This window comes from Chaetodon auriga, chromosome 17 (genome assembly GCF_051107435.1).
Source record: "Chaetodon auriga isolate fChaAug3 chromosome 17, fChaAug3.hap1, whole genome shotgun sequence".
NCBI lineage: Eukaryota > Metazoa > Chordata > Actinopteri > Chaetodontiformes > Chaetodontidae > Chaetodon > Chaetodon auriga.
The window spans coordinates 12,625,142-12,640,535 of NC_135090.1; the positions used below are offsets into that span (position 1 = coordinate 12,625,142).

General features: G+C 43.3%; 2 protein-coding genes across 2 annotated transcripts; both read left to right on the forward strand.

Annotated features, from left to right (window-relative positions):
* The first annotated feature begins 1,466 nt into the window (after nucleotides 1-1,466).
* On the forward strand, nucleotides 1,467-8,260 carry LOC143335218 (ubiquilin-4-like). Its single transcript, XM_076754483.1, has 11 exons — nucleotides 1,467-1,641; nucleotides 3,085-3,236; nucleotides 3,453-3,601; nucleotides 3,698-3,960; nucleotides 4,132-4,290; nucleotides 4,417-4,639; nucleotides 4,755-4,894; nucleotides 5,430-5,513; nucleotides 6,228-6,343; nucleotides 6,428-6,668; nucleotides 6,752-8,260. Exons 1-11 carry the CDS (start codon nucleotides 1,498-1,500, stop codon nucleotides 6,902-6,904), a joined length of 1,824 nt encoding a protein of 607 aa, XP_076610598.1. The 5' UTR covers nucleotides 1,467-1,497; the 3' UTR covers nucleotides 6,905-8,260.
* A 934-nt stretch (nucleotides 8,261-9,194) lies between these two features.
* On the forward strand, nucleotides 9,195-11,910 carry LOC143335241 (ras-related protein Rab-25-like). The gene is made up of 5 exons (XM_076754512.1): nucleotides 9,195-9,447; nucleotides 9,985-10,180; nucleotides 10,407-10,600; nucleotides 10,742-10,822; nucleotides 10,905-11,910. The coding sequence occupies exons 1-5, from the start codon at nucleotides 9,411-9,413 to the stop codon at nucleotides 11,030-11,032; spliced, it is 636 nt and encodes a 211-aa protein (XP_076610627.1). The 5' UTR covers nucleotides 9,195-9,410; the 3' UTR covers nucleotides 11,033-11,910.
* The last annotated feature ends 3,484 nt before the right edge of the window (nucleotides 11,911-15,394 follow it).

Genomic DNA, 15,394 nt, shown 5'->3' on the forward strand with positions numbered 1-15,394 from the left:
ACGCAACAACAAAATGGGAACTTTTCCAGTATTGCATTAAATAGACAAAAGATCAACAAACAAAACCGCAGTTTATATCAGAGTATACACTGTAACAAGAGGGGTCAGAGAGTATGAGTGTGTGAGATTGTCTGCATGTGTTTGGGTGCATACGTGAGAAAAAAAATTAATAAAGCGAAAAGACAGATACGGTATGCAGCGGTGGTGATCTAAAGGTTAGGGAAGTGACCCCCACTGAGGTGCCCCTTGAGCAAGGGCCAACTATTCCAGTGAAGCTACTTGTGGAGCAGATTAGACTGTGTGCTGGACAGCTTCCAGTTGTATATATGTGAATGTCTCAAGAAGGCCCTGTTTTCCCTCCTTGTATAAATTTGCCCTAATAATGATCACTGTAAGAGAAGCCAGTGTCATGCTAAGCAAGTCCATGCAGTGCTGTTGCTGGCACCTCTGGCCCAAGTCCAGGGCAACAGAGGAGTCGGTGTGACACTGGATGACTCCTGAACAGGTCAGCATCAGTCAGACAGGCTGGATTAACATGACCACTTCCATGTTTCACTGTATCATACGGTAGAATAACACGTCTAATATGTCTACACATGGTAGTCACTTCATAACCTGCCTCACTTTACCCACAATTACCCACAAGCCCACAGGAAGTACCCTCACCATCAGGCATGTGTAGGTATGTTCAGGTGTACTCACAACCAAACACAGCCGTCCTGGGAGGAGGACCATCTATTCAAGGAACAAAAGAAATCATGTGATTATCTATTGTGGAACATATGTGGTTATATATGTGCTACTATAAATAATTGTTGACAAAAACTAGTAATTAGGCCTGACATTTCATATGATGAAGTAGACAGTCACTGTTAACATGCACTTAACAGATGCAGATAAAGAATGGCTCCATATTTGCCAATTTCCTTATCTGAAATCAGAAAGTAAAGCCCCTTGAAAAAAAAAGTGATTTGGGACATCGACCTGAGTAGGTAAAATTAACTTGACCAGTTCACTTTGAGGCTACGACGTAAGATCAATTAGTTATTTTATTAATTAATTCATTCATTTATTAATGAATCATTTAGCCTCTTTAACAATTCAGTGATCATCAAAATTGTTGGTAATTAATTTTCTGACAATTGCTAAGTAACTAATGGTTTCTGCATTACTTAATTTGGTCGATATATTTTCAGAGGCCTGTTACACTTTGATATTTGTCAGAATAAATAGTCCAACAACTTTCCTGACACTGGCCATCTGTTAAGTCAAATGATTTACTGTTTTTATTTAAGCAATAGCACTCCTATTATGACATTCAGCTTCTTTATCAAGCCGAAAATAAAACTGTACCAACAACAGAAATTTCAGGGAAAAGACACGTTTTAATACTTGTATCGTGTGTCACCAGGCAAACGTTCGTTCTCGAAAGAGGTTTGACCTCTCGTGACCCGGAAGCTGACGCCAGACCCGAGCTGTTCCATCGGCGGAGTAAAGATGGCTGACCAAGGCGCCGCAGATCCTGGTAATAACAACAATAATAAACCTGAAGCATCGGAGGGAACTATTATTAAGGTCACAGTTAAAACTCCTAAAGACAAAGAAGAAATCGCCATCGCAGAAGATGCCTCTGTCACTCAGGTTTGTTGATTTCGCAGGTGGGGAGCTGGCTAGTGCGGTTCAACGCCGTGCTCTAACGTCATGCCCCTGCCCACAACTTCAGCTAGGAAGCTAGTTAGCCGTGTGAGCATTAGCATAGCATCGTCTTTCTTACCGGCTAACTGATAGTGTGTGAAATCAAAGAGGTCGTGTCTAATGAAAGTATTACTACCTATATCAACAATTGTTCCGCGTTATCGACGTTGTTGACACCTCAAAGAGCGATGTAACCATGTTTTATTTGATATGGCTAACCGGCTAGCCAGCTAACGGTAACAGTTACCTAGCTAGCTAACTCAGCTTCCTAGCTTAGCCGACGTTAGCTTAGTATGTAGCCAAACAAGTGTCAGCTGACGGGTTGTGCTCTTGCTGTGCCCACTGCAAAAGCAACAATGGCCTGACAGATTCACAGAAGTGGTTTTGGGCAGTATGATATGCTGAACGCCTTTCATTTCCCATTTCGGCTCAACAGCTTTCAAAATGCTAAAGCTGCTATCACTCTAGAACATTCTCACTGCTGCCACTGAGTCATTCAGCTTTCTAGGGAATATACAGTACTCCCAGCTACTGTTGGCTTGGCGACGTGTTACTGTGAAACTATAATGTAATCCATGTAGCCAGAAGCAAATCGTAGTTTCTTTAGCTTTGTTTGTCATCTGGGATAGCTTTTTTGGTTACTGTGTGGTCTTGAGTAGCCGTTTTTGTCTGGCTGTATGTGTTTCATGGTTATATATTCAGATGTTTCATGTTGAGACATTGGCCTTACGTCCCTCACATCCAAGTGAGTCATCCCTATGTACACGAGGCTCCATATATGATACACATCATGCAAACACTTTTCATTATTTGAGAAGAACACTTTATATACACTGGTGTGAAATAGTTAAAGCTGAGAGCTAATGCGAATAACAGCATTCATTGTTCTCTGTCCTTTATTTTGATCCCCATCAGCTACAACAAGGTGGTTGCTGGTCTTCCAGGGGTGCACACATGACTATGATATAAGTAAACAGCTACTTAAAATTAGACAGTATTAATAGAACAAGAAATGCTGAGCAAAACAAATTTAAACATCAGAAAGTAAGTGAAGTGATCTTGCATAAAAAAGATGTAACGAGAGCAGCTTCCTTCAGGACGAGACGTTTTCTGTGCTAATTTAGCTTCCCACAGTAGTCGAAGAGTAATGGTGATTTGGCAGATTTGGAGTGTTTAGACTGCTGCTAATAGGATAAGTACAGAGGACTTTCTTGGAAATTAGAATTTAAGGCCTGAAAGTTGCAACAGAACGGAAACATATTTGCAGCACTGCTCACATAAAACCATCGTATTCTTAATATTATCCTTTTCATTTCCTGTCTTCTTTCTCACCTCTCCCTCTTGTCCCATTTCCTTTCTCATCTCTCTTCATTTCTTGCTATCTTTCAGTTTAAAGAAGAGATCTCGAGGCGATTCAAAGCCAAACAGGACCAGTTGGTTCTGATTTTTGCAGGGAAGATCTTGAAGGATGGTGACAGCCTCAGCCAGCATGGCATCAAGGATGGCCTGACAGTTCACCTAGTCATAAAGACGGCACACAAGTAAGGCTGCTTTATTATCCAAAGCACGTTGGCTCAAGAGGTCATTTTGTAGCAGGCCTGTAAGAAGGATTTATTTGCTTTGGAACACAATGTTGGTGCAGAATTCAGTTAACTGCGTTTGTTGTTGTATTTATGTTTGACTTCATTGAGTTTCAGACACACTATCAGCTTACGTAAGCACTGAATTTCTCATACACTTGCAAATTATCCCTGTAGGGCAGGAGATGGCGGCAGCACCTCGGCCTCTAGCTCAACCTCCACTCAAGCAGGCAATACCTCCACTTCTAGTCCAGGCACCAACCCCTCCTCCACAGCAGGCTCTACTGGCACTACTGCTCCACCCACACAGACGCCCAACATACTGAGTGAGTCCACCTCTGTCTAACTATTTACAGTCAAACACCCTTTTATTTGTTCAGCACCACAGTGATCATGTGTGTAACGCATCTGGCCTCCCTCAGCTGGCTTTGGTGACCTGGCTGGTCTGGCTGGACTGGGCATGGGCTCAGCTAACTTCATGGAGCTGCAGCAGCAGATGCAGAGGCAGCTCATGTCCAACCCAGAGATGCTTTCTCAGATCATGGAGAATCCGCTGGTGCAGAACATGATGTCCAACCCGGACCTGATGAGACAGATGATCATGGCTAACCCTCAGATGCAACAGCTGATGGAACGCAACCCTGAGATCTCCCACATGCTCAACAACCCTGAGCTTATGAGACAGGTAGACGAAATGGAGAGGCACTGAATTGCACTTAGTTGCTTAGTTGTTGCATAGGCTTGACAACAGTAGATTTCCACTGCATTTTTGTCTGTTTAGTCAGGATTTTACTAGTTCTGTGGAAAAGAAACGTTTACTGACGTACCTCCTCTCCCGTTTTATCTCACCTCCCAGACCATGGAGCTGGCAAGGAACCCAGCCATGATGCAGGAAATGATGCGGAACCAGGACCGGGCTCTGAGCAACTTGGAGAGCATCCCAGGAGGCTACAATGCCTTGCGGAGGATGTACACAGACATCCAGGAACCCATGTTCAGTGCTGCCAGGGAACAGGTATCTGGGAGCGATGTGTACTGATCAAATCTTGGTTGGTTTGTGCTCCATTAATCCTTGTTAGGATTTGTTTTGACACGGCCTATAACCTTTGTCATGGTATTGTTTGTGTGTCTTTCCTTGTAGTTTGGCAGCAACCCATTCTCAGCTCTAGGTGGGACCTCTGAGTCTGGTGCCCAGCCATCACGGACAGAGAACCGTGAACCCCTGCCTAATCCATGGGGGCCACCAAATTCTTCTAACTCTTCTGAGAGTGGAGGGGGCACCACAGGAAGCTCTAGCACGACTGGGGGCACCAACCCCAGTGTGTCCAACCCTCTGGGCATCAACCCTGGCAGTCTGGGCAATGGTAACACAACAGGCTATCATTCTCAGTAGACCCTGCATGCTAAATCTGTTATTTACTTATCTGTATACACATACACTGTATATAACTAATCTCCTCTCTTTTCTATGCCTTGTAGGGATGTTCAACAGCCCAGGCATGCAGAGTCTACTGCAGCAGATCTCAGAAAACCCTCAGCTGATGCAGAACATGCTGTCTGCTCCCTACATGCGCAGTATGATGCAGTCACTGGCTCAGAATCCAGAGTTGGCCTCCCAGGTACGGAATGGAAAGACGTGGGCATGCACACCCACCATATAGAAAACACCCACAGATGTAGTTGTATTACAGAGCAAATCCTGGTTATTTAGATTCAAAGCTTGCGCTTTGTTGTTCTGATTGTGTACCACATATGGAATCGATTGATTATGTTGAACTCTGCAGTTTGTTGTGAATTGTAAATAGTAGGATCTAGCTAGGCCTGTTGTGCATTAGGCCAATAAGCCCAGCTATTTAGTGCACACTCAACGGAGGGGATTGTCTGTTAAGCTCACTTGCATTTCAGCAAATTGTAAGAAAAAATAAATAACACAGCTCTGACTTAATTGCTTCTAATAAACAGTGCTGACTGTACTGCACACAAGAACAACCTTACAGTGGAGTGTTGGACTAACAGTGACAGACAGAGAGGCTCCAGAGCTTTTGTTGCTGGAACTAAAGTCTTTATAATTCAAATATCAACTGTAGTGAGGAAGCAGTATAGTCAGATGTGGAATGGCACATTAGCTTGACTGTCTTTCTTTTTCTCTTCCAGGTTTTGATGAATAACCCCTTGTTTGCTGGGAACCCACAGCTGCAGGAACAGTTCAGATCTCAGTTGCCCATCTTTCTGCAGCAGGTACCACACACATTCCAGTCTGATAACTCAGTCCTGGATTTTTTCGGTTTTTCTTGCAAAGCAAGCACCAACCTCCAAGGTTTAGAAATGGAGCCAGCGTGCATATGGCAAAAACTGCACTTCCTCAGATGGCCACTTGAGGTGGGCTCTGAAAGCAAGTTAATCCCCATAGACCCCTATATTGAAATGCTGAACTTTACAGCAGAAATACACATATTTACAGCCTGCTACAAAAATGGTTTTGGGCTCTATATCTAATTTCCCCATTCATGGCAACTGTACAGGTGTGAATTCTTATATAACTCACTTGTTTAAATTATATAACAGCTTAAAGTTATGCAGAATTATGGTTGTGACCCACCACAACTCCACCTCTTAGCCTATTTTTGGATTAGCTGGGAGTTTGGCAAAATCTGGCACTGCCAAGATGGCGACAGCCGGAGGCACTGTCAACGAGCTTCGCAGTGGCTCTTCAGAAGCCTATGGGTGATGTCATAGAGACTACATTTTTTATACAGTCCTTGAGACATAATGGCCCATAGGGGGCAATATACTGTAACAAGCCTTGATCCTGGTATTATGAAATTTATCACAGATGTTTATCTGGACATGCTCAATGCTTTTGTCTCAAAAAGAATGGATAAATAATAAATGGACTGCAAATTGATTGTAGATCAGTTGGCTAATTAATTGCTACACTCTCTTTGGTTGCAGATGCAGAACCCAGAAGCCCTATCAGTGATGACCAATCCCCGGGCCATGCAAGCTCTAATGCAGATCCAACAGGGTCTACAGACACTGCAGACAGAAGCACCAGGCCTCATGCCCAGGCATGCTCTCACAGACACATATGGTGCTTTTTTTTATGTTGAAGGTTTGTGTTTTTCCAACTCTTGTTTTTCCTTTTGGTGTAGTTTGATGTCAGGTGGAGTTCCTGGCATGCCCACTGGTGGAGTTCCTGGCATGCCCACTGGGGGAGTTCCTGGCATGCCCACAGGTGGAGTTCCTGGCATGCCCACAGGTGGAGTTCCTGGCATGCCCACGGAGAACCCCGCATCCTCACCCAGCAGTGCTGGAACGAACGCCGCCCAGCAGCAGCTGATGCAACAGATGCTCCAGATGTTTGCTGGAGGAGGTGGCGGAGGAAGTGCAACGGTACACACATACACCCATGCGCTGATATTACATCCTTCACATCTGTAGATTTTTTTTAAGTTCCATTCATTTCCCCGCTGCAGACCCAGACCCCAGAGGTGCGGTTCCAGTCCCAGCTGGACCAGCTGAACGCCATGGGCTTCATCAACCGCGAGGCCAACCTGCAGGCCCTCATCGCTACTGGAGGAGACATCAATGCCGCTATTGAGAGACTGCTGGGCTCACAGCCCTCGTAAAGACATACAGTACATACTGACACACAGACACATGCATACATACATACCTGACTCATCAACACACCCAGCATCTACAGAGAACCAAGAGAAATTTTAAGTGTATTGTCCCAAACTTTACAGAAGAAACGTGGGCAGGATCTGTAAGACCCTCATTCTACATCTGTTCTCAGATCATTCCCTAATCCCCATACTTTCTCTTCTTGGCGTCAATCAACCAGATCTCTGTCTCAGAGTGCTGCTGTAGAGCCGGACTGAACCACTCTCAACTTGAGGGGGTGTTCTGGTGCAGAGAAAAGGAATGAAAACCTCTCCTGAAAAGGGATTCCCAACTATTTCTTCATTCATTGTTTTCTTCAAATAAAACTGGAGTCAAGTATGCAGACAGACATTGACACAATACAGATTAAACCCATGCTATGTGATTGGCTGTTGGCTCTGTTTCATACATGGCAGGTGTGAGGCAGTTTGTTAGCATTTAACTAGCAATTCAATACATGAGAAATTTCCGGTAAACAGAACAAGAACAGGAAGATATCTTGTCCACATAGACATTCAGCCTCATTCCTCCCTCTTTCCCCTGTTCTTGACATTCTACACAAATAGCTGTTTTTGCCCAACAACTTTCACTATTTATTGCAAGCTCTTAAGAAAACAACGCCCTCCACACTTCCCTACACTTGTAATTTGTCATTCCAGAGAAAAGCGCCCACTCACGGGTGCACAGTGTCTTCTCCTTCTGAGGCACCACTGCTGTGCCTTCTGTCCTCCCCTGCCCTAGAAGAGCATTGTCGGGCAAATTACAACCCCAATACAGTCAGTTAATTAGAAACCCCCCAATAAATTCCACCCAGCATTGTCCAGAACTGTAACCATAATCAGATATCACACTGTAACAGCTCCGGAGCAGGGGATGCTGTTAAAATCAACATGAATTAAACAAACAAGCTTTCCTTTCATTTTAATCAGATTCCTCTTTTTATTCTATTTTTTCTTCTTTTGAGGTGCAGTTAGTACCTAGAGATGATTATGATTTGTCTCGCTTAAAAATAAACGTGGAAATCAAGTGAGCAAAAAAATAAAAGTAAATAAACAATGGAAAGGCTTTACAAACAGTAATGATATGGTGGCACCATATGTTTCTAAAATCAAGTTCTAGGTTGTCTTATTTTTTTTTTCCTTTTGAAAATCTCAGCATTGTAGTTGTGGTAACTTTGGCAACTGCTTCTATAGCTGCTTTGTCTGTTGACCTCAGCTGAAAAAAAAAAAAAAAATCCATCTCCCAATTGAACATGTTGAAACTAACTTTTAACAGTACTGTACTAAAAAAAAAAATAAAACATGGTCAAAAACAGTCTACACTCTGTGTCAGTTGATTATAGCCCCGGGACAGTGTGAGGTGATGCCCGCAGCTTTCCATTCATCAGCCTCTTCTGGCCTTGACATTCATAGAATGTGAATTGCTTCTGTTTGTTGTTTAACATGAAAATATTGCAGATTGTTATTCGCCACAAGGCAACACTTTATATACAGATATATATTTAGGAATGATTTCATCGAAAATATCTAATATGTGACCCTAAATTCATGCGCAGGCGTCTGCCAGACTTCTGACTAATTATAGGTAATTTTACAGAAAATGCAAAAAAAAAGTGAAATTTGTCTGTAGGGAATCACTAAGTTCAGATTTAGAGTGTAAAGTTTTGAATAAATGACTTGTGAATTCACATTTACTTTGGTAAACTATTTCCTTTATGTCCCCTGGAAATCAGAGAACAACATCTTGATCTATACGTCTCTCCAGGAAGCTTTCTAAAACTATATCCGGTAATTATGTATGGACGTGTAAAACAAAGCATTATCAGGATGGCTGAGTCAGCATAATCACAACTTTTATTACTACCATGTGAACTCTGTATTTGATAGTTGCAACTATTATATCAATGTTTTTGATCTGCTTGCCACAAAGCATTAAAATAACCACATGTACAAACAAAATCCAACACGAGTGTTACTGCAACAGGTCGACTCACGGCCTCCAACCACATCCCTCCGGGCATCAGAGGCAAAATGGCGTTGTGCTCTAGTACACAGATCCACCAGTTAGGTGAGCTTTATTGTCAAACAAATGATCTGAGTCACTGAGCGAAAGGACAGCGTTGGAGAGGGTGGAGTCTGTTCCTCATGACTACCTGCAAGTGGTTGTACCTGTTCCACCTGCTCTCCGCCCCCCCTCCGGCCGTCCCTCGGGTGTCTCCTGCAGGACTCCTGCCCTGCCTGCCTGCCTGTCCTCAATCAGGAGTTAGCCTATCCCTGCAGGAAGCGGGTGCAGCTGAACCTGTCTTCTTTTTCTTGTCCATTTTCACCTTTAGTCCCTCTCTCCACACTGGAGGGAGAGGAAGAGGAGTGAGGCTCTGTTTGTTTTTCTTTGTCTGTGTTTAACTGATATTGAAAGTGGCTGCTGAATATTTCACGAGTGAAACAGGAATATTTCACCACTCAACCCAGCATGGGGTCTGACGAGTCGTACAACTTTGTCTTCAAAGGTGAGTCATGTTTACTTAAGCTGTGATTGTGGCAGAAGAGATAAAACATATTTAGCGTGGATTACTTCAGTTCATTTTTCACCTGTCAGGTGCAAATGTTTGTAACTTCCTGCTCCAATTTTTGTAAAAGTGCGAGAGGAAAGGAAGTAAAGCAGGAAGTGGAACCTTTCTGTCCTTTTGGCTATAAACCGTTTGACCTTTGACCTGTTAAAGACGCATGATTTTACATATCCTGCTTCACTACAGAGACGTATAAGCATTGTATATCCATTTTCCCTGGTTAAAATAAACCGGCTACAGTTGTCCATTCCACTCATTCCAAAGTGGAGGCAGTCGAGGGTTGGTCTACCGCAGTGTGTGATGTCACAGTGTCTCGTGAGGGTGACAGGAAGTCTCCACGTGTTAGAGGAGATACAGGATATCTGATTCATCACAGAAAGTTCTAGTTTTCACCGTTTAACTGTTACATGTTTGGACTTAAGGTGTCAGTAGATAACAGTATTTATAAAGAATGACTCCTCTCGTCTGTCTGTCCAGTGGTTCTGATCGGGGAGTCCGGCGTAGGAAAGAGCAACCTTCTGTCTCGCTTCACTAAGAATGAGTTCAATCACGACAGTCGCACCACCATCGGCGTCGAGTTCAGCACGCGGACGATTCAGCTGGACAACTTCACCATCAAAGCCCAGATCTGGGACACGGCAGGGCTGGAGCGCTACAGGGCTATCACCTCAGCGTGGGTACACACACACACACACACACACACACATACACATACACACCATACGAGGGACACTTAATAAAGCGGTGAGAAGTCAGTCTCAAATCAGTTTGAGACTGATTTCAGTGCATGCAGTCATTAGCTATACCTCTGTCACACATTTTACAACAACAACAGCCTCCAGTCCGAACATAAGATCCAGCTCATGTATGTTTGATGGTGACCTGGTGTGGACTTACAGCTACTACAGGGGAGCAGTTGGAGCACTGTTGGTCTACGACATTAGCAAGCACTTGACCTATGAGAGCGCAGAGAGATGGTTGAAAGAGCTGTACGACCATGCAGACCCTCACATCGTGGTCATGCTGGTGGGGAACAAGAGAGACCTGGAGACCCTCAGGACCGTGCCCTCAGATGAGGCCAAGGACTTTGCAGGTCGGTTCGGTGGTGCTGTCTTTGTTTTTGATCATGAAAGGTGTATTTACTGCTCAGTGTTATATGTTGCTCCTCGAATACGTCTGAGTTCGTTGATTAGTGATCTTTGCCCTCTTGCTCTCACCCTTCAAACCAACCCAGAGAAAAGAGGCCTCATGTTTATGGAGACATCAGCGTTGGACTCCACCAATGTTGAAGCTGCTTTCAACGAAGTCCTCACAGGTAGTTTGCTCAGCGCATCCAAACACCCTCAGTTCGTCTGAGTTCTTTGAATCACCTGCTGATGTGTCGTCATTTTCTCCAGCGATCCATAAGAAGGTGGCCAGCAGAGAGGTGACCCGTGGCTCCATCAGTGCTGTGACCCTGTCCAACCCCATCGGACCCACCAGTGAGACACAGGAGAAGGGCAGGAGCTGCTGCAAGAGCTCCTAACAGCAGCTCCTTCTGTCCTACGACGATCCGCCCTGTCCTCGTTGAACCAGCATCAGGCTTGACTGTCGTTCAGGCTTAAGCATGACATCATTCACACAGTTTGAAGAGCGAGGTACCTGCTTGACACTTGAGCAGTCCATGTTTGAGTATGTAACTCAAAAAAAAAAAAAAAAGAAAGTTATTGAGATGCAAACATTGAGAAAATCTATTTTATACGCTGTATGTCTTGTGGTGGCTGATGGGAGCTTTTTATAAGATAGTTGTGCTTTTTTTTCCCCCCTTTATCTTATCTTCATGTTTTTAAAGAGGCGTTGTGAAGTTGTATTGCTTTTATAAAGGAATGCACTGGGATTCATTTGGAATAAATTATTTATGTTATTCTGTCTGCATGTCCACAAAGACATGAATTTATTATCTGCATTAGACACATTATCTAAATTAGATGAGGGACTAGGAGAGAGGGCTGATGTGAAATAAAGACAGTGGAGGAAGGAGAACTCAAAACCTTTGCTTAAGTAAAAGAAGTGATATCCCAGTGTGCGAAACTACTCTGTTACCACTAAGAGCCCAGCAACATTGTACTTATCAGCAAAATGTTAAATTTCAAAGTCTCAGTCCTCAGAGTGGATTATGTCCTCTTTCTGAGTGTTACTATTGTACATTTGACGGTACATCACTGGGATGTTATTATTGATGCATTTAAATGTAAGCTGCATTTCCTGTTGGAGCTGATCGAGATGAGGCAAGTTTGATTTAATTTATATGCTGTTGGGAGGTTTAATTTATAGAGATCCATTTTTGTTTTGTTTTGTATCTAAAAGCTGGATCCGCAAAAATAACCAGCAACAAGAGGTGTCAAATAAATGGAATGGAGTAAAAAGTCATCCTCAAGTAAAGTAGAAGTACTCCAAATTGTACTTCAAGTCAAGTCAAGTTTGTTTATTGTCATTCATCCATATACATAATACACACCTGAATGATACGTAGTGCCTCACAGGCCCAAGGTGCTACTACACAAATAAAAGAAAAAAATTAAATTAAATAGGATATAAATAAAATAGAATAGAAATATAAGAATAAATTCTGTAAGTCATAATACTGTAATGAAATAGAATAGAAATGTTGTGTTTACATGCCCATATCTAAACCTATATAAACATAGTGAACAATTAAATCAAAATATAGCCAATGACCTTAGTGGTGATTGTGCACAGGTGTACTCAAGAACAGTACTTGAGTAAATCTCGAATAAAACATCCGAATCAAACAGCAGTGCTTATGACAGATGTAGAAAATAGGAAGAACCAGAAGTCTGCCACATAATATTATGGACAGCTTTCTTCCTTTTGTTTGTTCTTGTGAGCTACAGTTTTACCTCTGCAGGTGAAACAAATCACTCTTTGATTTCACATCTCACTGACATGTGCCCTTTTGGGCTCCTCTAGTACACATTTCTTCATATTAAGGGGTCACACTCAGAAACAGCGCAGCTCTATGGTCACGAGTTGAAGGTGCTCCGTCTCTCCTCGGCCTGTAGATGGCAGTGCTGACGTTGCTATTTGAGTTGGAAGCATCAGTACTGAACAATGTGATCCATTTGTTCCCTCTCTGATTTGCTTATTAACTCCAGTCCGACTCATACTACCATCTCATCCAGCGTTCATTCCATTGATGACCACGATATTAAGCTCATGTGGTGCTGCGTTGTTGACACCATGGCAGCAACCTCTGATGCCCTCTATGCTAATAACCATGCCCATGAAGTAAGGAATTGATTTTTTTTTTTGCTCACAAATAGTAAATTCATTCACAGACTTCTTGGTGTTATGTCAGTGTGTGTGAGTGTGTGTGTATGCAGATGATCCTCAGACTATGGATGTAATTAGACAGGCTCATATGGCACGACTGAGAGAATATAAATCTACAGCAGTGCTACTTAATGACATGCTGGACAGATATCTCTGGCTCACAGATGTGCATAAGGAGCCTTTGCTGTGGTGTGAGTGTGTGCGTGCTTGTGTGTGCGTGTGGTGTCCCCAAGCAAGATTTCTCATGCCGAAGATCATTTTGCTCCAGTGAAATGACCACAAATGCTTTTATTAAGTTTCTCTTATGAAAATACGATAGGGAAGAGTCTGCACCGGGCAGTAAATGTTTAATTATTTCCTGTGAACGACGATATTTTTATGGGCCGAGTAAAAGCATCTGGTGTAATAATCCACACCGGCTGAACAGGCTGCGCAGGTTGAAAGCCTGGTCATGATGTTCATAAATCTTCCTCTGTCCTGAGCCTAGAGGTAAGGGTTATGTTTGCAAAAATGATTAAATTAGAAAATTACAATGAGGATAGTTAGATTCTCTTTTACCACTTTACAGATTCTGGCAAATCCCCTCCCTGGATCTGTGCGTAGACCACTGTCTGACCTCACCGTCACGGTAAAGCCCTCACGGTGGTTGGAAAGATTTGGATTTAGCACATATGTACATGTGGTGGCTATTACCCACATGCTACTAGACACATGTAGGCTGTAAAAAGTGTCTCTGAAAGAAGGATTCATGCTGAAGTGATGAGAGGTGTGGAACCTCTGACCCAAACATGGAGCCATTTACCAGACCTCCTCTTCCAGGTCTTTGCAGGGAATCTTGACTTCCAGAGCATTTACAGTTGCAGCATCACATCTGTGTGGGGTTAATCGTGACCTTTGTGTTTGACCCCATGAAGCATGGATCTTTTCTAAAAGTCCGTGCTTATGCGATCCATCGTTTCTGTAGCCTCGCTGCTTCTCTTCCCCTCACCAATCCTGATTTCACAAACTTTTTCCAACTCTGTTTTGGGCTTTACAGAGCTGTTTTCCTGCTTCCTCTTGTGTTTGTTTGTTTTTTTATGTGTGATTCCCAGGGACTGACACGAGACCCTATAAACTTCCATTCGCATACACCCTAGAGCTCAAAAAACACCCGAAACTCTCACAACACATACAAACTCTCTTGTCTTTTATCTCTCTGTTTCGAACTTAACTCAAATTTCTCAGACCCAGAATATTCATGGCACACACGCACACACACACGCACACACACACACACACACACACACACACACATACACACAAAGGGGTCTTTGTAGTGTTTTTGCATATTATTTCTGTCCTGTGAATCAGCTCATCCACCAGTTTTTAAGCGGTTTATTTCGCTTAAGGACCAGAACAGTTTTGTCAACATAGTGTTAATTGGACAGCAAAGATATAACAAGATTATAAGACATACACCTGTCATTGCAGCTGGATTTGTGATTGTTACCATTGTGCCAAATTGGCTGATGTGCCATGTGTGTGGGTGTATGTAATCGTGCATGTGTGTGTGTGTGTGTGTGTGTGTGTGTGTGCGCCTGCCTGCACCTGTGAATGCCAAACACAAAAACAAAACCAAAGTCCAAAAGCCAGAGTGGTGACAGCTGACATTCCTCCATCATCCTTCATCTGTCAGCGCATGTCAGCGGAGAACACAAATTTGAGGTTTCCACGTCAGCCGATATCAACACATAAATAGAATCAAAGTCAATGTACGCTGATTACCATGGTGATGTTGTTATGGCGACCAATCAAAGGGAGAGGTGAGCTGATGGGTGCGTGGCGACGTGCTCGGTGCACAGGCGGGAGAGAGCTGACAGCGAGCTGCGAGGTGGATTATTTCCTGGAGGTGACTGCAGAGAGCATGTTAAGAGTGTGTTTATCGCTGCTGCTAGAAGACTTGAGCTGTTTAGTCTCAGATCCGCTTGTTATGGGATTAAAATGTGCTAAAAAGCAGTTTCTCTCTCTCTCTCTCTCCCTCTGTGTATGTGTATCTATTTGTATTACTCACGTTGAGGGGATATCCTTATGGGGACCAAATACAAGTCCCCATAATGTAAATCATTTAACGTCAGGGTGAAGACTTGTGTTAGGGTTTGGCAAGTAGTGGTCTTGGTAATGCTTTGGGTAAGTCTCCAAGAAATTAATGTAAGTCTATATAATGTCCCCTAAAGTGATGGAAACACTGTGCGTGCGTGTGTATATGTTTGTGTGTGTGCCTTCTTGTGTTAAGCTATATTGCCTGCCCATATACTCCAGTCAATGAGCTTCTTTAAAACCCTCTAATTTCATAGCTGAGCCTGTTGTTCTTGGCCGTCCTCACTCAAGGCCCAGTTTGGGTCACAAGATTCCTTTCCGGGGTGCAATTAAACAGTTTGCCAGCCACAAACGAGCCAAGAGCCTCAGCTTCGGTCCACTTAACATAATATTACATACCTCAGTTTCCATGACAGCCGCGGTGTTTGTCTGATGCTAAACAGCTGCAGGTGTAAAGTGATGCAGCAAGCAAGCGATT